This window comes from Raphanus sativus, chromosome 5, assembly GCF_000801105.2.
Source record: "Raphanus sativus cultivar WK10039 chromosome 5, ASM80110v3, whole genome shotgun sequence".
NCBI lineage: Eukaryota > Viridiplantae > Streptophyta > Magnoliopsida > Brassicales > Brassicaceae > Raphanus > Raphanus sativus.
The window spans coordinates 33,569,648-33,595,266 of record NC_079515.1 but is presented as its reverse complement, the minus strand read 5'-3'; the positions used below and the strand labels follow the sequence as shown (position 1 = coordinate 33,595,266).

Sequence of the window (25,619 nt, the reverse complement as noted above, 5' to 3'; positions counted from 1 at the left end):
TCGACTCAAAACTCCTCACAAACCATAACTCCAAGGTGCTCAACGGTTTTGCTTGTGTCCAAAGTAAGTAATCTACCTCCATTTTTTTCATCAATATGAAATTTCCAACCGCTTCCCGATGATTTCCAAAAACTAGAATAGACATATATGTGCATTTTTGAAGATTTGATTGAGAAAAATTTGGAAGAATTATGAAAAGGAGAAGAAACCACACGTTTTTTTTAAACTGTGTTGGCAACGATGAACTGAAATTTAGGGAAAAAAATTTTAAAAGAAAATAAAAAAGATTTAATAGATTTAGAAAATATTTTGTGACAGTTATTTCTAAAATTTTTGGATTTAGTTACGAATCCGGTAGAACATACTTTCTACAACTGGTAGAATATAGATGAATTGGTAGATAGTGAATACAGAGAAAGTAGACAAATGAGAGTTTAGAAGAAAATATATTCTTCGAAGGAAGACATAAGAACATTTATTAGGTTTTATGATCTTCCAATTATTCAGACAAGAGTATAAAATATAGATTATGTACTCTACCTTTGTAGATTTAAATGGTTTTGGTGTATTTCGCAGTCTATCATGTATAGATCGTTGTGGTTGTAGTAGATTGTATATTCTGAAATGCCGTAGATGGTAGATCTGATATATTAACAACTTTAGCCCATTTTGCAAACTGTTATTCCAAATACTTTTTTATAAAAATAATATTTTTCATATATACACATACATGAGTACTTCATGTTTCATATTTTTCTTTATTTTTTTGCTTTGCAGATTATTTCATATGAATTTTTATAACCTTCAAAGATAGTGGAAGTCCAAAAATGAAAAAAATTGATTTAGTTCTAAGGGGAAAAAGTACTAGTATCAAATTTCCCTAATCTTTATGAGATTCTTAACATGTTCATTCATTCGTAGCGTTAAAAGATGTAACAAACAAAGATGATTAGTACTAATTTGCTAGACAACATTGCATAACTCCAAAATGTAATATTTAAATTTATTTTATTTTTCACCTCGAGTTTTGCAGAAAAAGATAAAAGAAAGCTACTTTCCCCCCCTCTCTCTCTCTCTCTGTCTCTGTATGTGTGGCTTTACCTTTTGTACCTAAAACCTATCACTCACACACACACACACACAAACACACTCTCTCTCTCTCTCTATATCGCTCGCTCGCTGCTGCTAGCTGTTCTCCTCTCTCTCTGTTCTTCTTCGTCTTCTTCCCTTTTTATTTTTCTGGCAGAAGCAGCCACTGATGTGAGTTCTCAACGCTCGATTTCTCCGATTTGTCTAACTTTTTTTTTCACTGGTTTTGTGCTCTAGCTTACACATTGCATCTCTTCCTCTTTTTTTTTTTACTGCTATAGATTCCCCGATCTGGGGGGTTTTCCACTCCCTCAAGTTTTCTTCATACTCTGTGTGTTTTGAGTGTGCAGAGATTAAAAAAAGAAGGGAAAGGAATGGCGGGAGGTGGAGCTCCAGCACCGAAAGCAGACGAACCTCAACCTCATCCTCCTAAAGATCAGCTTCCTAACATCTCTTACTGCATCACCAGTCCCCCTCCTTGGCGTATGTTCCTCTTCTCTCTTCTAGATTCCCCAGTTTTTTTTTTTGCTTTCTTCTGATTTTCTTAAGATTTAGTTTCCTTAGTTTTTGCTTTAAGCAAGCAGGAGGAGGATAATTGTTATTTCTCTCTTTTTGACTTGTCTGTCTGTGTGTTTTTTTTTTTGCCAGATTTGTAGTTTTTCTTATATTTGTCTGCTTCTCTCTCTAGAATGTGATTTTGGTTTGTTGTTAGCTGTTACTTATACCTAAGCCTCCACCTTCGGAATGATATTATTTATCTCTGTCCATTGAAATTGTTTTCAAAATGTTCTCCACCAAAACAATACTAGTCCCGTTTCATTCACCGTTGGAATTGTGCAATTTCCACATATACTTACACATCTCTTCGTATGCTTTGTGTTGTTTCAGCTGAAGCGATTCTTCTTGGCTTTCAACATTACCTTGTCATGCTCGGCACTACTGTTCTCATTCCCACTGCTCTTGTTCCCCAGATGGGAGGTGGTTATGTAAGCCCCCTTTTTTTACAACTTATCCTAGTACATATGAAAGACAAATTAGAATGTGTTTTTTGAAACGGATCTTGCTCTTTGATTTTTTTTTTTTTTGCAGGAAGAGAAGGCAAAGGTGGTCCAGACTATTCTCTTCGTTGCCGGCATCAACACCTTGCTCCAATCTCTTTTCGGCACCAGGCTCCCTGCTGTTATCGGAGCTTCTTACACTTTTGTGCCTACCACCATTTCCATCATCCTCTCTGGCAGATTCAGTGATACCTCTAACCCTATTGATGTACGTTGATCATGTCGATATATATTGCTTCTTCTTATGTCTGGCTCTTTCTTTCTTTCTTTGTTGGTTGGTTGGTACTATTAAAAATAACACCACGTTTCTCAACTGTTTTTGTGCAGCGCTTTGAGAGGATTATGCGAGCAACCCAAGGCGCCTTGATTGTTGCTTCAACCCTACAGATGATTCTCGGTTTCAGTGGCCTCTGGCGTAATGTTGTCAGGTTACTCAACTCTCTCAAACATTCCTCTTTCCCTTATTATTCCAGAAACAATGCCATGTAATTATTTTACCTTTTGTGTTTCATTATTAGGTTCTTAAGTCCTATTTCAGCTGTTCCACTGGTGGGTCTCGTTGGGTTTGGGCTATACGAGTTTGGTTTCCCAGGGGTATGTCTACTCTAAAGGGAGCACTTACAAGCAGACCAAAAGCTCTCTCTCTTTTTTGGCTTCCACTTGTTAACTTTCTATTTTTATTTCAGGTTGCTAAATGCATAGAGATTGGACTCCCTGAGCTTCTTATCCTAGTATTTGTCTCACAGGTAAATATTACAACTTACTAACACGATAAATCTACCTTTTAAACTCCCAAAACAAGGTCTAGACTTGTTTATGGTTTACTTGATTTCATATTCTGATGTGTTTTCATGTTTGCAGTATCTGCCTCATGTGATCAAATCAGGGAAAAATGTGTTTGACCGCTTTGCTGTAATATTCGCGGTGGTGATTGTATGGATCTATGCTCACCTTCTCACAGTTGGTGGGGCATACAATGGTGCTGCACCCACTACACAAACAAGTTGCCGGACTGATCGTGCTGGCATCGTAGGTGCTGCCCCGTGGTAAGTGGCTCCCAATATAACATTTGCAGTTTAAGCAGAACAAAAGAGCATTAAGAATCAGAGTATCAAAAGATTGAAATAGTGATCTTAATTGGACTTGTTTGTTAAATTATTTTGTTTTTTTTTCTTCCTTCTTTGCAGGATAAGAGTTCCATGGCCTTTCCAGTGGGGTGCTCCTTCGTTTGATGCTGGAGAAGCTTTTGCAATGATGATGGCTTCTTTTGTTGCTCTTGTTGAGGTATGTCACCTCTATTCTTCACATTTTAATCTGTCTAAATAAATTGGTATCCTCTGTTACTCTGTTTATTCATATTGTCTTCTTGTTTCTTTCGTGTATGGGTGGGTGTCCTTTGAAGTCAACCGGTGGTTTCATCGCTGTCTCAAGATATGCAAGTGCAACGATGTTGCCACCTTCTATTCTCAGCCGTGGTGTTGGCTGGCAGGTAACTTGATCACTCTTGAGCTTTCAGTGTTATGGAATAAATATTGATTGGTTTCTGAGGCTGATTGTGTTCTGTGGATCAGGGAGTCGCAATTCTGATATCAGGGTTGTTTGGTACTGGTGCTGGGTCCTCTGTCTCTATGTAAGCATCTCTGAGATGATTCATGTTCTGAGTTGATTATTTTTCTCCGGATATTTTGGTATGACGTTTCTTTGCTCTTTCTATTGTGAAGAGAAAATGCTGGACTATTAGCCTTGACAAGAGTTGGTAGTAGAAGAGTTGTCCAGATAGCTGCAGGCTTCATGATCTTCTTCTCTGTTCTCGGTAAGTTTTGAGCTCAAATCCAACTGGTAAAAGACAAAGCTTTTGTTTGAAACTTTATCTGTACTGATTGATCTATCATATGTTAATGCAGGAAAATTCGGAGCTGTGTTTGCGTCAATCCCTGCACCCATCATTGCTGCTTTATACTGTCTCTTCTTTGCCTACGTTGGAGCTGGAGGATTGAGTTTTCTTCAGTTCTGCAACTTAAACAGCTTCAGGACTAAGTTCATCTTAGGCTTCTCTGTCTTTCTTGGCTTGTCAATCCCTCAGTACTTCAATGAGTACACTGCGATCAAAGGCTATGGTCCGGTCCACACAGGCGGTCGTTGGGTATGTAGTAACCAACTCGCTCTTTTTTCTCTTTTTTGTCTTTTCTCTCTTTTCTAATGAGACTCTTATTCACTTGCATACTTGGCAGTTCAACGATATGGTAAATGTCCCGTTCTCATCAGAACCTTTTGTTGCTGGCATGGTGGCCTTCTTCTTGGACAACACACTGCACAAGAAAGATTCATCGATAAGGAAAGACAGAGGAAAGCATTGGTGGGACAAGTTTAGATCTTTCAAAGGTGATACAAGAAGTGAAGAGTTCTACTCTCTTCCTTTCAACCTCAACAAGTATTTCCCTTCTGTCTAGAAGAGAAGAGAAGAAAGAGAAGAAGAAGCAAAGAGTTTACCGGGAAAAGAAAAACAAAGAAAATGGTGAAAAGTGAAAACTCAAGAGTTTCTCATTGTTGGCTCGAGTTTCTTGACGACCTCTGTGTCTTGGTTCTTTTGTTCTGTTCTGTTCCGTTCACAACTTCGGAAACCTTTTTAAATATCTTTCACATTTTATATAGTCTTCTTGTTTACGATCATGAATCTAAGAATCTTCAGTTGTATTGTTGCTTACTATCTCTCCCTAATGCATTTGTCTTTGTAAATCTGAGGGTACACGACTTTGTTATTTTGATTAGTTTCTAAATAAGTATTTAGTTTGATTTTTGCATTGATCTTTTTTATTACTCAATAGATTTGATTAAAATGTTTAAGTTGATATATAATTGTTTGGATGAATTCAACCAAAAATTGAATTAAGGTACATATTGTTTTTATTGTTTTTAAGCAAAAGAAAAAGAACATTTTGATTGTGTGCTCAGCAATTAATATTGAATATCTTATTTTTTGGTAAGAAAATATTTATACTGGCACTTATAGTTAGAGATTTAATTATATGTATACTGATAAGATCTATAGTTAATTAATTGGTTTTTTAAAAAAAAAATTGGCTTTTTTCTTTAACAACTTTTTCTTTACTCAATTGGTCATAATGATTTATACGTTTTTTTTTAAAGTGGTCAATATACTAGAGAGTGGCCTTTCACTCTTGCGTGAGGTTTTTGGTCTCTCTGCAATAAAATACACTCGAAAGAGACGATAGGGCAACTTTCGCTTGTTTATCTTAACTAATGGTCAAGCAAAAGTTAACATCGCTTTGTTTTATAAGGCTGATCGAACTCATTACGTAATTAATTATGTGTACACAATTATTAACGCTTAATACGACACTGGCTTTCAGGAGATCGAGATAAAGTGTACAGTAAGCATGTGAATAAGGTTGATTGCATGAGGGCGTATTATTACTTCATTTTTGGTTGTCATTTCCTTTTAAAAATTTCATAATTTTCATTAAAACAGTGCTCATCATTGCTTAAAAAATACCAAGATTTATAAAGTTGCTTGTCATAACGTATTTCATTATTATTCCGAGCATATTAAATCTTCAAATTCAATTTGTAAGAATTGCATACAGTAATTAAAGAACTATAGAACTATTGATTATCTAATTTTGGGATTTCATTATTTCTGTTAAATCTAGTACATGACGCACGATTTAGTCGGCACATCTAGATTAAGCTGCATTTTCTATTACATATACCGATAGATATTGCAAAATTAGGATGAACTAAAGCAAAATGTTAGCATATACAAGAATCAAAATGGTTAGTAGATTCAAAGTATCAAAGGCCTAACATTCACAGAGAATCTGCTTTCCATGAAAGATTCCAGCCAAGCAAGCACTTGTGTTTGTACGGACAATCCAAAACATTGGAAAATAAAATAAAATTTGAGCAATGACGATGATTATTCCATCTCTTATTGAGTTTAACTCTTATTACTTTCACTATAAAATACTTTGTTTCAATAATATAGCTAGCGGCATTAAACCGACGCGTTTACCTCCCTTGTAGTGTTTATTTTATGTTAAACCTCTGATCGAATATATTTACTAAAATTAGGTTCAAGAGAATAAATTATGAAAGGTATAATATATAAAGAAATGTTAAATTTGATCTAAAATAAAATGGTCCTAGTATATATAAAGTAAGAAGCTATATTCTACCAAATATAGACCTCCCACCTACGCTTGCTCTCACTCCTCTATCCTCTACTTTTCTCCGCCGTGAAATGGGGAACTGTCAGGCGGTGGAGACGGCAACGGCGGTGTTAGAACGACCAGACGGCAAGTCAGAGAGATTTTACTGTACAGTGAGCGCAAGCGAGGTGATTAAGTCTCATCCCGGTCACCACGTTGCTCTCCTCATCTCCTCCTCCGTACCTAACGGGGGCTCTCTCCGCGTCACCCGAATCAAACTACTCCGTCCTTCCGACAACCTCTTGCTCGGCCATGTGTATAGACTCATCTCTTCTGAAGGTATTATCACTCATTCTCATGCAAAAAAAAAAACAAACTCTAGGTTTTAGGGATTTCTCCAATTTGTTTCTTCAGCTTCACGCTTGACTATGATCTTCCTAGATGAAGTTTTGTTTATTTAAATTATTTTGTGTGTGTGTGTGTTTTATTAATTATAGAGGTGATGAAAGGATTAAGAGCCAAGAAGTCTGAAAAGATGAAGAAGGTCCATGGAGAGTTTTCAGTTGAAGAAGAGGAGATTAATCCACTGACTCTAAGATCTGAATCTGCTTTTTTTGACAAAGACTCTCAGGTATATACAAATACATACATAGATTTCATTATAGTTTTACTTGTTTAACTAAAACAATTGCTAAACAGGATCACAAGCATATTAGAATTTTGAAATTGGTTCATGAAAGCATATTAATTAGATTATGGTTTGATGAACAGAGAAGGATACATGAAAAGCAGAGACGGATAAAGACAGGAGCTGCCAACAAAGTTAGAGCTTGGCAGCCTTCTCTTCAAAGCATAGCAGAAGCTACAAGCTAAAACTTTAATTCATAAGTTTCCTTTTATTTTTTTTTACAGTTGAGTTTTTGATCACTTGATTTCTCTCTGTCTTGTTGTTTTTCCCAATCAAATTGTAATTAAAGGAAGAAAAAGAAAACCCATTTGATTGTGGCAGATGAAGCTCTTGTGTATTACTTTTAACTTAATAATAAACTATTAATCAAAGATCTAATCTAATTTTTCTCAGTTTTAAAAGGTATCTGTGGCATTAGCATGTATGCAGTTTACAATGTTTTTATGGATATGTGCTGTCATCTAGTTGCATCAAGAGATGATTATTTAAGTTTGAGCGAGATGATAAACCAAAATACACACTGAAATGACTATTTTGGCTTTGATTGTCTTACATTAGATTAAAAAATTAAACCATCCAAATTTATAACATTAGATAGTGCTCTAGTGACAAGGGCCGACGAGGGAAACTCAGGACGGAGCCATATGATGCGAAAGTCTCACGTACGGTTCCCTGAGAAGGTAGTGGCTATTTACTAGAGCTTCGACCAAGCACCCCCGGTCAATTCCGCTTTGGGACCACCCCTTACTCTACCATTATTATAGGAGTATGGGGTTCGAGACAAAGAAAGATCAAGGCAGTTTATATACAGTAGAACCTCTATAAATTAATACTTTATAAATTAATAATTTCTATAAATTAATAAATTTTACCGGTCCCAAATTGGGCTAGTGTAAATATAACAAAAATCGATAAAATAATAAGATAATAATATTTTTAAAACTTCTGTGTAAATATATAGTCCCCTTAAAATCATAAATTAATAATCTATCTATATATAATTTTTATATAAGTACAAGCTAAATATTATATTGTTGGTTTTATATTCACAATGAAAATTCTTTGTTTTTCTTAACATTCCAATATATTTTAATAATATTTGGTAAAATTATACCGAAAACCACTTAACAATTCTATGTAACATAAAAATATACACAAAATAAGATAATAAAACAATATGAAAGTCAAATTTCTAAAATTTAAATAATGTACATAGGGTAAAATAAAATATTTTTTTTATATAAATAAAAATATTTAAAAATAGAAAAAAATCTAAATAAGAAAACTTTTGTAAATTAATATCTCTATAAATTAATAAAATTTCAAAGTCCCAACATTATTAATTTATAGAGGTTCTACTGTATATCATATACGTATTGACAAACCCGAATATATTGACTAAAAACACTCAACTGGTTTGCTAAAATTAAATTTTCAACGTATAAGAATTATTCAACTTAACAATGTTTTACGAATTATTATTGTTTTGAAGTTTGACTATATTACATGAAATCATAAATGTTTTTCTAAAAAAAATGAATCATAAATGTTATGCCAAAAAATCGGAAATGATATAAAAAGAGCCAAAAAGCCTAAACCACTATACAAAGTATTTGTTTTGGTGAAAAAAAAAAAGTTGTTTCTCGAACATAAATCTTTGTATGAAAAAAAGAATCATACGAGAGCTTTCATCCACAAGTTTGCAAATTGTGTATAGGCCAAGTAAAACACAAAAAAAACATCATCAAAGATCTTCCGAGAAAGGTAATAGGATATTTACTTCCCTGACTCTTCTTCTCTCTCATAGTTTATCTCACACGTGCGCATTCACCGACTTACAAAGGAGATCACACCAACTAATGTCAAAACCAAGGGTAATATAGTCATTATCGTATCGAAGAAATTTCTGAACGGAGAAGAGGAGTTTCCGTTATCCTTTTATATTTTTTTTTAACTTCATATCTTTCGTTGATTTATTTTAAATAAACTAATTAAACAAATAAAAATCTGAACTTTCTTCTCCTCTCTCTCTCTCGAGCCTCAAGCGACCAATCCAATTAGGGTTTTTGCCAATCTTCATATCTAAATTTCAATTGCTTCTTCACTCTGTGTGGTTGCTGCTATCAGCTCCGAAAACCATGATTTCAGATTCGATCACCAACGCCTCTGCTGCTACATCTGCTCCTAGCGCCAGAGATTCCGCAAAGAAGAAGAGGGTCAGCTTCTCTTCTCTTCTCTTCAAAATCTCACCTTTTCTCTTAAAATTGATTCGTTAATTAGGGTTTTTGGTGATTGCATTTTGGCGTTGGCAGAGCAACAAGTCGGCTAAGCTGAAGCAGAACAAGCTCGGTCTCCGCCGCGAGCAATGGCTTTCTCAAGGTATCATCATTTCGTAAAGCCTAAAGTTGTTTCCTTTAGACTAAAGTTGTTGCCTTTTTGTCGTTATTATTGATTATGGGTTTTGGGTTTTCACTATTAGTTGCGGTGAGCAATAAGGTGTGTAAGGAGGAGAAGAGTGTCAATCGCAGTGATCAGAGAGATAATAAGCCAGTGGAGGAGCATAGAGAAGAGGACGGTGGGAACAATGTTCATCATCATGAGAGCTTTATGGAGTCACCTTCGAATAGCTCCTCTACGGGAGGCACTGATTTAAGCACTAACTTCAGTGGGAGTAGTAGCACTACCAGCAGTGACTTTTGCTCTGGTAACATAACTGAAGAGGAGGATAATAATGCAGATGATGACGACGGGTGTGTGGATGATTGGGAAGCTCTTGCTGATGCATTAGCTGATGAGGAAGAGAGTCTCCTCCGCGAGTCCGTCAAGGAGGAGCAAGAGAGTGTTGGACAATCAGCTTCCAATGCGGATGATGATTCGATGAGGAAGCAAAAGAAGAGCAGTCGAGCTTGGAGGTCTGACGATGACCTTCGCCCTCAGGGGTTACCTAATCTAGGGAAGCAGCTTAGTTTCCCGGAGTTGGACAAGCGTTATACCACCGCCGTCTCGATTCCTTCTTCGTGTCCCATCTGCTACGAAGACTTGGACTTGACGGATTCGAGTTTCCTTCCGTGTCTTTGCGGGTTCAGGCTCTGTCTTTTCTGCCACAAGACGATTTGCGATGGAGACGGGCGTTGTCCAGGGTGCAGGAAACCGTATGATGACGTCAAGGGTGAAACTAGTAGTGGTGGTTTCACTGTTCGGTTGGCTCGTTCATCTAGCATGTTTTGCAGGTTTTGAAAGAAAAAATAAAAAATAAAGAGAGAGGTGTGTGTGGTTTTTCTCAAACCACCCTGTGTTGTTTTCTCTGTTTTCATTCCCCGCATCTTTGCTTTAGGTAATGTGGGTATAATGTTGTCTTTTGGCACTTGAGAACTTTGAATCTTTGTTTTCTTTGTCATGGAACACTGTGATGATGATGTATGTGAATACATAAAAAAAAAGTTGGTACAGAAAATTCAAATATATAGTTTCAATAATATGCTTGTTTGGTCTGCAATGATTCATGTGATGATAATACCATTCTAGAGTTATATTATGTTGCTATAGAGTTATATAATACAAGTTACTCATTACCAGATCAGTTCTCATTATTTGTTTCTCTCTTGAGCTTGCTTAGTTTGATGTAACATTACTAGAGGAAACTTCTGATTATTTTTTATGATTAGCCAACTTTCATAAAACCAGCTTACAATCTCTTGTAAGAAGAAAAAAACATGACATCTCTAATGAATAATAATACAATAGTTTTGTGGTTTATCTCTACCATTTACATCTCTAACAGTCATGTGAATAAGCCCTGTTTCTCTGTCAACACTGAGAGTTTTACTCAGCAAAAAAGAAGACGCAAGGGGTGGAAAATTGTATAGGTGATTAAGCCTTTTTAAGCCCATGTCATGGGGGTCTGCTTTGGAGTAAGCTCAGATCTTTGTGCGTTTGAGCTGTTGTGAGGGAACAGTTGAATCCAAAGAGTAGACATTCTCTGTTTCTAGCTCTCTCTTGTTAACACTCTTCGTGAAAGATAGATCTTCAGCTTTCATCAGAGAATCTCTTATTCTTCTTACATCCGAGAGTTTTACAGGTTTCAATAAGAAATCTTCAGCACCTTCTTCAAGACATCTGTTATAGAGTAAATTAGAATTTAGTACAATTCCAATTAAGTTTATAACTTCTTGATCAATAAAATTCTGTCCAGGTCTGTTTTGTTGTATGTAGCAAACAACAGTAACATGGACAGGTAATAAATTGAGTTGGCCATTTTATAATTTCTAAAGAGAAAAACATATTATTCTTTTTTTTTATTTAATTTGGTCCAGAGAAAAGCATGTGAGGTGGCTTTCACAAATAATACCCTACCAAAGATTAGGCAATCAAAGATCATGGCCAACTATTTTTTATTGTAATATATCATTATCACCAGAGACAGAATCAAATCTCAAAAGTAAAAGATTTAGAAACATCAAAAATCATCTTGGGACCCATGACATATCACCAAATCTCAACTTTGATTAATTATGCAATCACCACCACTGATGATGGTTAAAAAAAGGAAACCAAATGACATGATGATCTATCTAATAGATTGTGGTTAAAGCTAAGTGTACACATAAACATCATTCAAGACTTCTCAACTTTACTAAGAACTTTTTGACTAAGATATACATGTAACTAATACAATGAAAATATACCTATCAATACGAGGCAAAATGTTCTCAGAGGACATAACCACCACAGGCACATCTCTGAAAGCTGAGGATTCCTGTGAAAAAAAATACAGATTAGCATAAATATTCAGATTTAACTTAACTGAAATCAGCAAACTCATCAGATTGCATAGTAGTTTTAAAAAGATGTTTGCTTACTTTGATTTTCTTCAAGAGTTCATATCCAGTCATTCCGGGCATAGAGTAATCCGTCATAATCAAATTAACTTTCAAATCCTGAAAAAAATTGTTAAAACAAAACACCATTAACAATTTGCTTCGAGAGCTTAAAGTCATATCAAAACGTTCTCAAGAAACAGAACAAAAAAAGAGTATATCAGGACAAACTTATTATTTACCTTAACACCAACGGGTTTCTCGTTTACGTCCAGTCCAAGGTATTGCAAAGCTCTTGTGGCACTATCAACAACAGTAACTGAACCAAAACACAAAACATGTCAAGAAATATTCAAGTTTGAACAAAAATGAAATATAAACGTTTTTTTTAAATAAACAAGTACCTTTACAGGAAGAGACTTTGAGCAAGCGCTCTATGAATTTCCGATCAACGTGGCTATCGTCGACGGCGAGAACATGAAGAAGATCAGGTGATTTAAACTTGGAAGGAGCGTTAGCCATCTCCATTTTCATCGGTAGCATAACCTCAGCCATGTGATATTACTGGATCTTGAAGAGAAGTAGAGAGGAGAGCAAAATGTTATACTCAAAGTTGGATGATATGGAAGGATATGATGTTTGAAACAATGGAGGTTGAGGAGATGTATATATATTCAAAAGTTGACAGAAAATAAAGAGGGAACATATAAAATCGAGAGATTTTGCATATCTTTCAGATTTTGTCAACTTGCTTTCAAAATCTTTATTTATTTTTATATAAATATATATGAAAAATACATCGGTGGAAAATCGAGAACTAAGAGCATGGTTATCGGTGGGTCTTAGACCCATTTCTTAGCATTATTGGGTCGAAAGAAAAATGAAAAAGACCAAAAACCTTTGCAAACGGGCCTTAGCTAAGAAGTGTCCGGGTTGGTCCTTAAGTGGGCACGTGTCGGGCCCAAAAAAAACAGGTTTTTTTCACCCCGACAGACGAGTCTCTCTCTCTTCTGTTCTTGTCTTTTCTTCTTCTCTCGAACTCTCTCGACGGCGATTGCATGTCGATCTTCTCTCCGTTCTGAATCGATCTAATCCGTCCTCCGTTCTGAATCAATCTCTTCCGTCTTCTCTCCGTTCTGAATCGATCTCGTCCGTCTCTCTCTCCGGGTCCTCTCGTTGATTGTCCTCATCGAAATCCTCTCGTCCGCCGATTGTAATCTAAACAAGGTACATGTTTCTCCTCCGTTTAGAGATTTAGGTGATTTTGTTGCGATGATATGATTATTTTTGTGATTATTTTGTTTGTGTATTGTTCGTGTTTCTCCTCTGTCAAAAATCTTGGAAAAAATATTCAGATAATCGAATGGATATGAGGCAGCTGTAATACAATTACGCCTACTATCTCACCGATGGTATTTATCCGGAGTGGGCCACATTTATTAAATCTATCCGACTACCACAAGGAGATAAAAACAAATTATTTGCTAAAAAACAAGAATCTGTCCGGAAAGATGTTGAGCGTGCTTTTGGAGTCTTGCAAGCTCGATTCGCCGTCATTAAGAATCCATCTAATTTATGGGATAAATCGAAGATAGCAAATATTATGAGAGCATGTATAATACTCCATAATATGATAGTGGAAGATGAACGACGTACACAGAGTCCAGATGAAACGTTTCAAGATGCCGATATTTCTTTTTGCGTCAAGATGCCTACTCAGCAATTCGATAATGTTGATTATGTCGCTCAACAAATTCGGGATACACCAATCCATACTCAATTAAAACTTGATTTGATCGAAAATATATGGGAGAAATTTGGGTTTGAAAATTAACATTTCATGTTTAAGTTTCCATTAATTCAATAAATGTTTTTTTTTCAACTTTGTAATTTTTTTTCCAACTTTGTAATTTTTTTCACGAGTTTGTAATTTTTTTCAATGTTATTTTAATTTAATAAGTTTTATTTTAAACACAATTCACTTACTAAAACAATAATTAAATTTTTAACTAAGAACCAACTCATGTATCTACCGATAATCTACCATTTTACTAAAGTTTCTTAACTTCATTCCTTAATCTACATATATTAATAAACTAATCTTAAGAAACAATTAGTTGGTCCTAGCAATGAGCATGCTCTAATACTATAATCAAACCGATCGGTCTGTCATCGGTGCAAGGTATAACCGACCCACGTGATATCATTGGATCTTTCACTTCCCCATGCTTTCGTATTCAACTCTTTTTATTACCCTTTGGATCATAAATAGTATCCTTTTTGATCAGAGCATAATCTTATGTCTGGTGCATCATCACAATCTCACCATAAAGACTGACACCAGAACCCACACCTATCGTTGATGTAAGAGTGCAACCAGATATACGAGTGCTATATCCTTAACTTGAAAAGAACCTTCAAAGTTTTGTGACCCTCTAATCATGCAAAACAATTTTTATTGATATTCAAACGGGATCATAACCAAATAATCCGCCCAACAAAGATAATTTTATATTAAGCTTTAGAGAAAGAAGAAGAAAAAAACTATAAGTGAAACGAGTCAAATGAAGACACAAACGTTATTGCCAGAAAGAGAGCGGCAGATAAAAAAGCTATAACAAAGAGGTTCTTGGGACACAATAATATTTTTTTACAGGAGAAAACAGCGGTGGTTGCTGATTTCTTCTTCTTCTTCTTCTTCCTCTTCTTATTTTTCTTGTTAAACTGGCTCCCGAACAAGGACATAGTATTCTCCATGTGATTCGGCTCGCTAAAGATAGGAACTCCTAGCTCCCCCTTAAAGGCCGTGGTTTCAAATTCATCTCTTCTAGTCTTGTTTTCCTTGGGGTCGTAAAAGTATGCGTATAACAACGTTTGATCAGAATCCAGTGTCTTGGGCATTATCACAATCTCACCATTAAGAGTGACACCAGCTATACGTGTCTTTAACATATCAGGAAGAGACATGTCAAGGGTAACCTTGGACCATTCTTGTTTATCGCTAAGATGATCTTTCATAATCCACACCTCTGCTCTATCTTTGCTATAAAACGTGCATCCTAGTTTCCCTTGGTAATTTACCAAACTCAACTCCTCCAACTGATTCATCTGCACAGCTAGGGGCATCTGAATATGATCAAATCTCTCAAACCTAACGTCGAACCTCCCTAGTACCCATACACTAGTTGTCAAAGTCCCTCCTATGTAATAGATGACCCCATTGATGCACACACCATTACTTCGTGGTGGAGAGATATCGTCTTGGATTTTAACATTTCTCCATTCATGTTTACTTAGACCTCCTCTAAATGTCATAACCCTACAAGAATAATCGCAAATTCTTGGCCCTTCAATAAAACGCAAGACTTTGTATTGATCCTTAACTGGATCATAACCAAAGAATCCATGATAGTACTTGCTATCTATCATGTACTTTTTCTTAACTGGATCATACCAAGAGAATCCATCATGGTATCCGCGTATAGGCGGCAATAAAACGTTTTGTCTCGTGGTAGGGTTGTATATCGCAAACTTCTTAGAGTTTGAGCGATAACAGATTAATCCTCGGACATATCCATAGACTAAGTAGTTTCTGCATGGTAATAGTGTACAAGTACCTCTGTCTGCGGCTACGAATCTTGTGTTTGTGCTAAGAGGATAAGTATACGAGGACATATTTGAAGATTCTAGCAACGGCTGGGAGAAAATGACGAGCTGGCTTGGATGAGTCAAATACCTAGTTTTGATCGACTCGGTAACGATACTAGATGACCATAGCTTCGATACACATCGGAACCTCGAAAGTGTTTTCACTGGTAGTCTCGAGAGTATCTCCACCATTAGATCAAAAGGGAGGTCATGGATTGCTTTTGATGACTTTTCTCCACCTTGATGTTCTTGTCGTAAAGACTTTTGTTTTTTCTTTCCTCTCTTCTTCGTCATGATTGTCTATATTCTCTCTTGTCAATCACTAAGGAAAAAGTTAACACGATAAGAAAAGAGACCTACTAGGGTTTAGGCTAACATTATGGGTAATGTTGCCCACTTTCATTCTTGACTTTCATTTGGGGACTTATTGATAAGAGAGGGCCATAATTGGCTTGCTTCTTTTTCTATTCTTTTCTAATGAGAATGCTCAGCAGAAAAGCAAAGCAGCCCACTTTCATTGCCCGTTTAAGGCCCAAGACAACCTACATTGAAGAGAATTATTGAACCATCAATGAGAGATCACCTTTTAGCCCAATCAATCCCCAAACCCAAGTAGATTGTGTTTATAAATAATGCAAAACAATGTTTTAGAGTTTTCACACAAATTTTAAATTAGTATATTACTTTTTGTGATAAACTATTTTTATCCAATCAAAATTATATAAACACAATAAGTATTAAATTTTTTGAAATTTTACAATTTAACCATTGTTTTAATAAAACATGCATTCAAGGATTTTTCACACACATTAAAAAATATATTAAAATTTAGATTATAAATACATTGTTTTTTTCTTTGATAAATTACTTTCCACAAATTTTATCCATTCAAATTAAATAAACACAATAAATTTCTATAAAATTTATGATTTGTCATTAATTCTTATCTAATAAAACGCATTAAAAATGTAAAAAATGTATTGTAAAACAAATATTTTTTGAAAAAAATTATAAATCATTTTGAAACAAGAGAACATAAGAGAGTATAAAAATGTGTTGGTGTAATAAAAACATGGCATAAGAACACAAAAGAAGAGCTGTAACTCGATCAAATCTCTTATAAGCAACGCTCTTGGAAAGCTTTGGATGGGTTATCCCCGTCGATCTGAGAATGGTGAGGGAAATCAAAAGGCATTTCTTCAGGAGAGAGCCAAGCTTCTCTAAACACTCTTGAAACTTCTTCATAAACAACTCCATTGCCTTCAGGCGTGAGATGGAGTCCATCACTGCTTACATCCAAGAAACAACGAGCAAGAAGAACCATTTAATAAAAAACAAAATGACAATGATCGAGGAGATGAGAGTGTTTCTACGAATCAAATAATGGACCTGAGGTATTTTTTCTGCCAATCATCAGTCTCCTGCATTTTGGACCAAAGGTTGATAGATCGCAGACCGAGTTCCTCTGCTAATGCAACACAATGTTGTGCGTAGATACCAGTGGTTTCGTTTGTTCTCTCAGGCTCCTTCATAGCTTTCTCACCATAGATTGATCTGAAGTAACAACACACAGTCACTATAAATGACTATAAATGTTTTGAAGAACAAAAAAAAAAGATGGTGATGAGTAAAATAAAAAAGGCCTACTTACTCTGCATAGCTCTGGCGTCCAGCTTCATCAATTGGTGGTGGAGTTACAAGCACAATTAGCATGGTAGGTGAACATTTCTGCAAACAGAGTGATTAGAAATGCAATTAAATGTTTTGATAGTAGCATAAAAATCGAACACCTTGAGATGCTGAACCATTGTTCTGATGTTATCCGTGTACTCTTCCACGGGCACATGCTGCCTATCACTGGTCCTTCCTTTGAGAGCTGCATCGTTTGCACCGAAGAATATGGTCGTCGCAACAGGTGGAGTCAAAGATCCCTAATCAAACACAGACAGAGACACACACACACACACTAAGATTCAAGCACCAAAAACAAAAACAGCTCCATCAACGATTATTGTGTGTTGATCAGATCTCAGTTCGCAGTTTTGAAGGGAAAAAAAAATTGATTGGAGAGGGAGAGAGAGAGAGAGAGAGAGAGATCTGACGAGAGGGAAAATGTGGTGAAGCAAGAAGAGAGCCCATCGGGTATTGTAGCCTCCGTAGCCACGCACAACGACATCAGCTTTGCGAGAGTAGGCGTCGGCGAGAGCTGATCCCCATCCGCCGGATCTGAACGACTGCGCAGTTATTGAATCGCCGAACAGAACTATATGCGGCCTCATCACCAAACTGCACTGCTTCTCCGTTTCTGTTTCTCCCTCCTCTCCCGGTTTAGTGAGTAACCGTTTTATGACGCAATGTTATGTTGTAGCGTGGGTTCCCATTCCCACCTTGGTCTGGTCGAGATTGAGCTAGCCCGTATGAACCGGGTCGGGTTTGTGTTTTTACAAGGAAAAGAAGATAACCGGGTTTAATTGGTACACTATTGGTTATTTAACGACACAATTACCTTTGTCGATTAGATGACGAAAAGACTGTCTGAATTAAGTAGTTCTCAGTTTTTTTCTTTTATCGATTTTATAATTTTATCCAGAGTTTTTTTTTATCATCAAAATGGACAACCAAAGGGAGACACTGATGAACAAGATTCCTCTTTGTGATTGTGAGTGCTCTCAGTGGCACCATAGTTATTTGCATGGCCATCATGGGAGAAATTATGCCAATTCAATACATCTCTTTTGCTTTTTGTATTGGCCATACTTGGCTCAGCTTTGTGTTCATTCCTTGCAAAAGACGAAAACACTGGATACAATGCATGGTTGATAGCTTATGCTCTGCTGCCTATGTTCTTTCTTGGTGGTATCTCACCTCTACCTAGTCGTGTAATCATTCCAGACCAGTGGGTGAGAGTCTAGTTTCTAGTGGGAATCACGTGACACAATACGATATCATAATGAAACATGCGAATAAGAAATAAGGTCCCACTCTCACAAGATTGAAATGGTAATGAGCAAACCCGTAAGCTTGATGGTTTAGAAAAATAGTACTTTAGCAGTTATTTTGGTGTAAGCTTATTTATTTATTTTGTTGTGACTTTTGTACATCAACAAATGATCTTGTTTTCTGATGCATGTACTGTTTGGTAACTTCGCTTTTTATCTTGTGAGTTCTCTTTAGAATATATTCCAGTTTGAAAGTGTGTCATCTTCTTTATAATGTCAAATATTCTCAGTCAATGACTATGTTTACTTCCTCTTATCGATAAAATCCATGGATAAGATTTTCAATTCTTTTATACTACAATAGCAAAAGAAAAGAAGACATTGCAATCTATAACTGGTCATCTATATTCATCTCTTTTGCCTTTTGTATTGGCCATACTTGGCTCAGCGTTGTGTTCATTCCTTGCAAAAGATGAAAAACACTGGATAAAATGCATGGTTGATAGCTTATGTTCTGGTGCTATGTTCTTTCTTGGTGGTATCTCACCTCTACTTGGTCGTGTAATCATTCCAGACCAGTGGGAGAGAGTCTAGTTTCTAGCGGGAATCACAAGACACAATACGATATCATAATGAAACAAGTAAATAAAGTCCCACTCTCACAAGTTTGAATGGTAATGAGCAAAGCCGTAAAATTGATGGTTTAGAAAAATAGTATTTTAGCAGTTTTTTTTTAATAAAAGTATTTTAGCAGTTATTTTGGTGTAAGCTTATTTATTTATTTTGGTGTGACTTTTGTACATCAACAAATGATCTTGTCTTCTGATGTATGTACTGTTTGGTAACTTCGCTTTCTATCTCGTGAGTTCTCTTTAGAATATATTCCAGTTTGAAAGTGTGTCATCTTCTTTATAATGTCAAATACCTCTCAGTCAATGACTATGTTTACTTCCTTTTATCGATAAAATCCATGGATAAGATTTTCGATTCTTTTATACTACAATAGCAAAAGAAAAAAAGACATTGCAACTTATAACTGGTCATCTATATTCATCTCATGTGTTCTCGAAATTGGAGTTATATATTCCATAGTTTTTGAAGTCGTATAAAGAGCTAAGTTGCAAAATATAGACTGGACGCTAATTGTATCAAGAAACATTACACATCACCGTATTGGTTCTCAACCATACGAACACACATAAAACTGGCTAATTAAACAAACCCATCTATCTTATTAAAACAGAAACATTCTGTTGGACCTAACATTTATTTTGTAAGTTTTTAAATTATATACACTTTTATATTTTATAGTTAAACATACATTAAGTCACTAATGTTCCTTTCTTTATACTACTATTCATGTTTCCAAACAATATACTTATTTCTTTATACTACTATCAATGTTTCCAAACAATATATTTTTTATACTACTATCAATTTTTCTAAATAATACAATAATTAATCTTAGTTATTTTATATCTATCATTTTCTCTTTAAAATTTTGTAGAAACGTCATAATTTCATAAATTGCAAAATAGTGAACTTTAAAATTTCGATTATAAGATTACAAATTATGAAACTATTACAATTTAAATCCAATTAGATTACATATCGGTCATCCATCAGTTCAATCGGTTAGTCTCGGGTTTTAGTGATTTTTTAATATGAATATTTTAAAAACATAAATTGAATTGTCAGATCTCCGGATTAACCAGTATAATCACAATCAGGTTGAATTTAAAAATACTGATTTAAATGCAAAAATATTTTAAATACACACTCTTTAAAAATAACCAAAATATTTGTTAAATTATTAGTGAAATTTTTCATCGTAAAATATCCCGCGCTTCAAAAGCGCGGGTCAAAATCTAGTATACTAATATAATTGCTTCTTTACTACCGGTTGATAACGACAATAAATAAAGTTCTGATATTAATTATTAAACCATGGAGTTAGTTTTAGTAGAGGATCCATAGCCATTCATCAAACCATTCCACGTCGAACCTAAGCCGTTGATATAACCGCTACCGCCGTATGCACCTCCGTCAGATCTTCCACCGCCTCCGTTGCCGCTACCATCTGTGTAGCCTTGACCTTGTTGCCAATCAAGAGATAACAGCTTTGGAGTTGGTTTCACATCCATTATTGACGTTACTCTTTGATTATCTTCATGATGATTATAATGATGATGGTCATAATTAGCTAGCATAAGTCTCTGGCTTATAGATAAATCCATCAGACCACCACCAGCATTTCCGTTGCTTGCCGGAGAAATCCCCTGAAACCCATCATTGTTATTGTTGTTAAGACCTAATCCGTGATTCATACCCATTTGATGATGATGACGATCACCGTTACTTCCATGATCAACCATGACCAGATTGTCATTGTTCACTCCCACGAGATCAAACTTACTGTCCAAAAATTCAATAGGTCTAGGGCTTGGTGAAAGCAAACCGCCATACTTGCTCTCCAAGAAACCAACGTTACTATGACCGAGAGCTGTGTAAGACCCCATCACCCCATTCCCACCAAAATGTGAGAACCCCAAAGATGCATTTTGGTAATTCTGATGAGAATGTACTAACGCCATAAGGTCATTGGTATTAGTGGTGACAATGTTGGACGGCTTTTTCCCGGAAGAAGTGGAGGATGAGGAATTAGAGGAAGAGGGTTTCTTGTTTTTCCGGCAGCCACCACCGACGGGAATATTCCTTAGAGTGCCGCCTTTGGTCCAGTAACGGCGACATGTTTTACAGAAGTAACGAGGCTGAGAGAGGCTGTAGTTATTGTAGTAACAAAACTTAGTATGCGCTGACTCGCAACGAGGACACTTCTGTGGATGGTCGTGAGGTGGACGCAGCCTCCTTCCACCGTCCATCAGAGCAGCCGCGGCTACAGCCATGGCCGAGGCTTGTGGTCTAGTGCTGCAAGCAGCTAGTATCTCGGCTGCTGTTGGAGAAGTTGTTGTAGAGTCTAACATGCTTCCTCCTGATGACTCAGCTTCCTGATATTACAAGTTACAAAACCAGATCAAATGTCTAACAGTGTAAGATCTAACTAATCGTTTTCTTTTTAACTTTCAAACAAAGACCTAAATTCACCACAAGACAAACGTACTATTATGTTAGAATTCATCTTTCGCACGCCAAAGAACGATGGTTCGAGATGAGTCAGCTCTAAAAATTATTTCAAACCATTTTTTGGCACATGAGACATTTGCATGTGTTTGCATGAGACAAAAACAAAATCATATCTACTAAAGGATTTTTTCAGTTGCAGACAAAAATGTCAAACGTAAACGTAAAAGATCTTCCATTTGCACATGATTTTTACCTTTACAATTAACAACTTAGTTCTGTTGATTTTAATTTTATGTTCTTTGAAGGAAATATACTAACTTTAAACGTAAAAGCAAACGCAAATACATATAAGCGAGGCCTAACTGGAGATACCTGGAGCCAGTCAGAATCCATGCAAACTTGAAGAGAAGTGAGACCCATGTTGTGTTTTGTTTTCTTTGTTTAGTTTGATGAGAATGAGAATTTTAAGACAAGTTCATGAGCAAAATCTAGAGAGAGAGAGAGAAGAAAGAGAGGAGATGAGGCAAGAAAGAGTTTGGGGGTTGGGGTGTGAATAAGAAGGAAGCAAGAGGCGGACCCTTCACCTCGGGATTGCTTTCTCCACTCAAAACCACTTCTACAATGCTTAGTTAAGTTAGTTCACACTTGCAAATTGTTTCTTTTTAGCTTAATACTGCTATTTTTAATATTAAGAAATATCATTTCAATAACAAATTATTTCTTTAATGATAATAATTGTATTTATCTGAACTTTAATACTCTATCCGTTTCAATATAGTTGATGTTTTAGAAAGATAATTTTATTTCAAATTATATAAAGTTTTGAGATTTTAAGGTTAACTTTGATTTTATTGTAAACTGTTAAACCAATTAGATTTTACTGTCTTTTTTATTATTGGTTAACTGATTCTAAAATAATATTTTTAAACTACTTTTTTAGAAAAAAATAGTTTTTTAATGTTTGTGTACTAATGCAAAACGTCAAATATTATAAAACAGAGAGAGTATTCATTATAGTCGCCCATAACTCAGGTAAGCTTATATCTAACACTGTAGTTCCATAGTTTTCTTATGTTGTTTGATCGTTTTATTCTTTCATCTGAATATAACACTATTTGTAAGTTAAAAAAACACTATTTGTAAGTTTCTTTTATATTTGTGGACACAAAGAGTAAACTACGGAGCTTCCTTTGAATGTTCTATTTCTGGAAATAATGTAGAGTATGGTGAGTAATTCTCAGTTTCATGACACTCATCTATATTCTCTAATTTCTTATATTTAGAAAATGGTTACGAACATTACTCAATCAGTATGTTCTGCTTCCAGTTTTGAATTCTTTAACAAAATTTTGATTTTGAAAAGTTAATACGCGTTGCTTTGGTGATCATGATAAAAGTGAAAACTTTCATTACGATTTATTTGTAGATAATTAATATCTACTATAATTAAATAAGTGTATAGGTGGACCGTATATACGGAAAAGAAAGCGTCGGTGGTTCCAAAATCCTCTGACCCACACCCCTTTTGTGGGTCCATGTCAACTTGACCAAACATCTTTATCTATCCGACGGTCATGATTAACCTATGCGGTCCAGATGGACAATGTAAGCCTTCAGATGAATTCAGAAATAGCGGCTTGATCGTCACACAACAGAGACAAAAGTGAGAGGAGAATAATATCTTTTTCGAAGTTTTGTCTATCATGTTTTTGCGTTTTGAAACTTACGATAAAGAGAACGAAGAATGTGTTTGAGAACTTTGCTAGGGCCCATTCATGGGCTCCAGTCGCTCGCTCCGCTCAAGCAAAGTATCTATTCTCTTGTCACCTGTCACTTGTTCTACATGTGGCAGCCTGTTACAATTTTGATCTTGTGTTAGTTACTTCGCAAATCATTAGTAAATTATGCAAATTGTTAAAACAACTTTGGATACTTTCTAGATTTCTTTTCAAATTAAAAGTTAAAGAGTTTGATCGCTGAAAAAGAAGAACAAAGAAAAAAGTTGAGGGGCTGAAAACAAAAAAGAGAAAAGTTGAGGGCTCTAAGCCTCTAACTGTTAATTATTTATATCTGTATGTGAATTGAGCTTTTAGATTCTTTTGGTTAAACGTTCAAATAAACTTTAAAATATTTTAGAATCTTAGTTGTATGGAAACAGATCTAAAAATGAAAATTATATTTTTGAATGTAATCTCAGATTCAAATTTGATTTAAAGAATAAACTAAAACCGATTAAACCAATTAAAAAAAAATTGAGACCATTTTTAAGGATCACTTTATTTTTTAATTCGAAATAGAGTAATTTTATAATAAAATTTAAGTGTATTTCACTAGTGTTTTACTTTAAAATAAAAAAAAGAATAACAAATAAAAAATAAAATGAATTATTTTATTTATAGAATAAGCTTATTTTTACTCTATTATAGAGTGAAAAATAGAATACCATAGTAACATTTTTATTCAGATTTTTAGTTGCATCGTAACAGATCTAAAAATGCAAAATATAATTTTAGATTCAAATTTGATTGAAAGACTAAACTAAAACCGATTAAGCACCTCATGTTAAGTTCGTTTAGCTTGATATTTTTCATGATGACCAATCTATAAGTCATAAAGAGATATTCATCCGACCGTCAAAATAAATTCATTCTATATTTTGAATTGTTTTTTTTTTCCTTTTTCTTTTATCATGTATTAGATTATATTAAAAATTTAAAAAGTTCTACAAGAGATTATAATTCTATCTAGCAAAATGGTAAAAGTAGTTGACGAGTATTATTGTCGATAAAGTATTTCCCTTAACTAACCACTGAAGAAAAAAAATAGAGTATTTAACATATTTCTTTCATTTTCTTACAGTTCTATTCTTTTTAAAGTAAAATTTTTCATTCTATGTCTACATTCCTTGTAAGTGGACTAAGGAGAAGAACTTGGAGAATATGCCGTATCGGTAGCTTATTTTTTTGGTTCAGTGTCATTTGTCGATGAGATCTTACTAACATTTGGTTGCACAGTCATTTTTTTTGTTGTTAAAGGGTTTTTGTTGCACAGTCATTAGTCATACCTAACCAATTGGAGAGAATCCATATTTTAGTGTGTATTAAATCTGATATAATGGGAGGCATCTTGTTTATTTCTGTTAGGAAGATTAACAATCTAAATTTACGGCTCTTTCAAGATATATACGGTTGTGGTGGATAAATGTTTATATTTTCTATAACTTTTTTAATCAGTTAATGATAAAAATAATTTTTTAAAAATAATAATTGAGTTTGCTATTGATATAAAGTTATTGGAAATTCATAAATGCAAAATAATAATAATAACAATAATGCACTTATGATAAAAAAGAATTTGAATGGAGGCAATGCAAAATTTACGAGCTAAAAATAAATGGCTTTAAAGGGACAAGTAGGAAGCTGAAGATTGTAAGGATCTAGGGAGAATACTTCACCCTTGGTTCACTTAATTTTTTTTTTTTCAAAAGAACAAAACTAAAAACTGAAGGAAAGAAAGAAAAGAATAAAGGGGCATGGAAAAGGGCGCATACATGACTATATGTGAATATAAACCACACAATATAAGACAATTTCTTTTTTTTTTTTTTTTGTTAAAGATAAGACAATTTCTTTGGCACATATACATCTAATTTAGCGAGACCCACCTTTTAAAGTTAACGACGTGTATCTGTCTCGCGCGCGTATTTTTGTTCCATTACATCACTCATTATTTTCCCTCGCTCACATCAGCATATCATGGGTATACATAATACACCCAATTATAAGCAGTCGAACAAGGCAATACTGTGATATTGAACGTTTTGAAGATGGGAGTACGTACGTGCATGTAAATGGGTCGAAAGTATCACATTATTCTGGCACGAGTTTCCTTCAACAACATTATCCCAGTACGTATAAGTAAATTCTGATTATGTATAGTGTATGCTTTAACTAATACCATAGACATATACGAATCTCTTGAAAATTTATACCATATACAGTATTTATCCGTGAATGAATGGATTTCATATGCTCATAAAGGTTGAGATACCTATTTGGTTTATGTCAAGTTGTCAAACCCTATGCTTATCCAACGAAATTTGAAATAATATTCGCCAAGAATTAAAA

The 25,619-nt window shown here is 34.9% G+C and overlaps 7 protein-coding genes across 7 annotated transcripts; 3 read left to right on the top strand and 4 right to left on the bottom strand.

Moving 5' to 3' along the window:
* Window positions 1-1,100: 1,100 nt before the first annotated feature.
* On the top strand, window positions 1,101-4,942 carry LOC108861902 (nucleobase-ascorbate transporter 6). Its single transcript, XM_018635885.2, has 14 exons — window positions 1,101-1,260; window positions 1,440-1,572; window positions 1,978-2,075; window positions 2,179-2,355; window positions 2,475-2,575; window positions 2,666-2,741; window positions 2,834-2,893; window positions 3,009-3,193; window positions 3,335-3,431; window positions 3,550-3,636; window positions 3,719-3,777; window positions 3,869-3,960; window positions 4,052-4,290; window positions 4,379-4,942. The coding sequence occupies exons 2-14, from the start codon at window positions 1,464-1,466 to the stop codon at window positions 4,595-4,597; spliced, it is 1,599 nt and encodes a 532-aa protein (XP_018491387.1). The 5' UTR covers window positions 1,101-1,260; window positions 1,440-1,463; the 3' UTR covers window positions 4,598-4,942.
* Window positions 4,943-6,323: 1,381 nt separating this feature from the next.
* LOC130495247 (uncharacterized) lies at window positions 6,324-7,375 on the top strand. The gene is made up of 3 exons (XM_056986679.1): window positions 6,324-6,655; window positions 6,814-6,947; window positions 7,088-7,375. Exons 1-3 carry the CDS (start codon window positions 6,409-6,411, stop codon window positions 7,187-7,189), a joined length of 483 nt encoding a protein of 160 aa, XP_056842659.1. The 5' UTR covers window positions 6,324-6,408; the 3' UTR covers window positions 7,190-7,375.
* Window positions 7,376-8,981: 1,606 nt separating this feature from the next.
* On the top strand, window positions 8,982-10,500 carry LOC108861903 (uncharacterized). Its single transcript, XM_018635886.2, has 3 exons — window positions 8,982-9,220; window positions 9,317-9,383; window positions 9,484-10,500. Exons 1-3 carry the CDS (start codon window positions 9,143-9,145, stop codon window positions 10,239-10,241), a joined length of 903 nt encoding a protein of 300 aa, XP_018491388.2. The 5' UTR covers window positions 8,982-9,142; the 3' UTR covers window positions 10,242-10,500.
* Window positions 10,501-10,636: 136 nt separating this feature from the next.
* On the bottom strand, window positions 10,637-12,482 carry LOC108861904 (two-component response regulator ARR6). The gene is made up of 5 exons (XM_018635887.2): window positions 12,226-12,482; window positions 12,064-12,140; window positions 11,864-11,941; window positions 11,690-11,760; window positions 10,637-11,120 (listed from the first exon to the last, which is right to left on the bottom strand). The coding sequence occupies exons 1-5, from the start codon at window positions 12,374-12,376 to the stop codon at window positions 10,922-10,924; spliced, it is 576 nt and encodes a 191-aa protein (XP_018491389.2). The 5' UTR covers window positions 12,377-12,482; the 3' UTR covers window positions 10,637-10,921.
* Window positions 12,483-14,365: 1,883 nt separating this feature from the next.
* Window positions 14,366-15,763, bottom strand: LOC108858771 (putative F-box protein At5g50220). Its single transcript, XM_018632644.2, has one exon. It carries the CDS (start codon window positions 15,761-15,763, stop codon window positions 14,366-14,368), a length of 1,398 nt encoding a protein of 465 aa, XP_018488146.2.
* Window positions 15,764-16,429: 666 nt separating this feature from the next.
* Window positions 16,430-17,835, bottom strand: LOC108859169 (GDSL esterase/lipase At5g62930). The gene is made up of 5 exons (XM_018633028.2): window positions 17,572-17,835; window positions 17,260-17,400; window positions 17,121-17,197; window positions 16,859-17,023; window positions 16,430-16,755 (listed from the first exon to the last, which is right to left on the bottom strand). The coding sequence occupies exons 1-5, from the start codon at window positions 17,746-17,748 to the stop codon at window positions 16,587-16,589; spliced, it is 729 nt and encodes a 242-aa protein (XP_018488530.1). The 5' UTR covers window positions 17,749-17,835; the 3' UTR covers window positions 16,430-16,586.
* Window positions 17,836-19,531: 1,696 nt separating this feature from the next.
* Window positions 19,532-22,090, bottom strand: LOC108860061 (dof zinc finger protein DOF5.6). Its single transcript, XM_018633967.2, has 2 exons — window positions 21,865-22,090; window positions 19,532-21,416 (listed from the first exon to the last, which is right to left on the bottom strand). The coding sequence occupies exons 1-2, from the start codon at window positions 21,910-21,912 to the stop codon at window positions 20,349-20,351; spliced, it is 1,116 nt and encodes a 371-aa protein (XP_018489469.2). The 5' UTR covers window positions 21,913-22,090; the 3' UTR covers window positions 19,532-20,348.
* Between the last annotated feature and the right edge of the window lie 3,529 nt (window positions 22,091-25,619).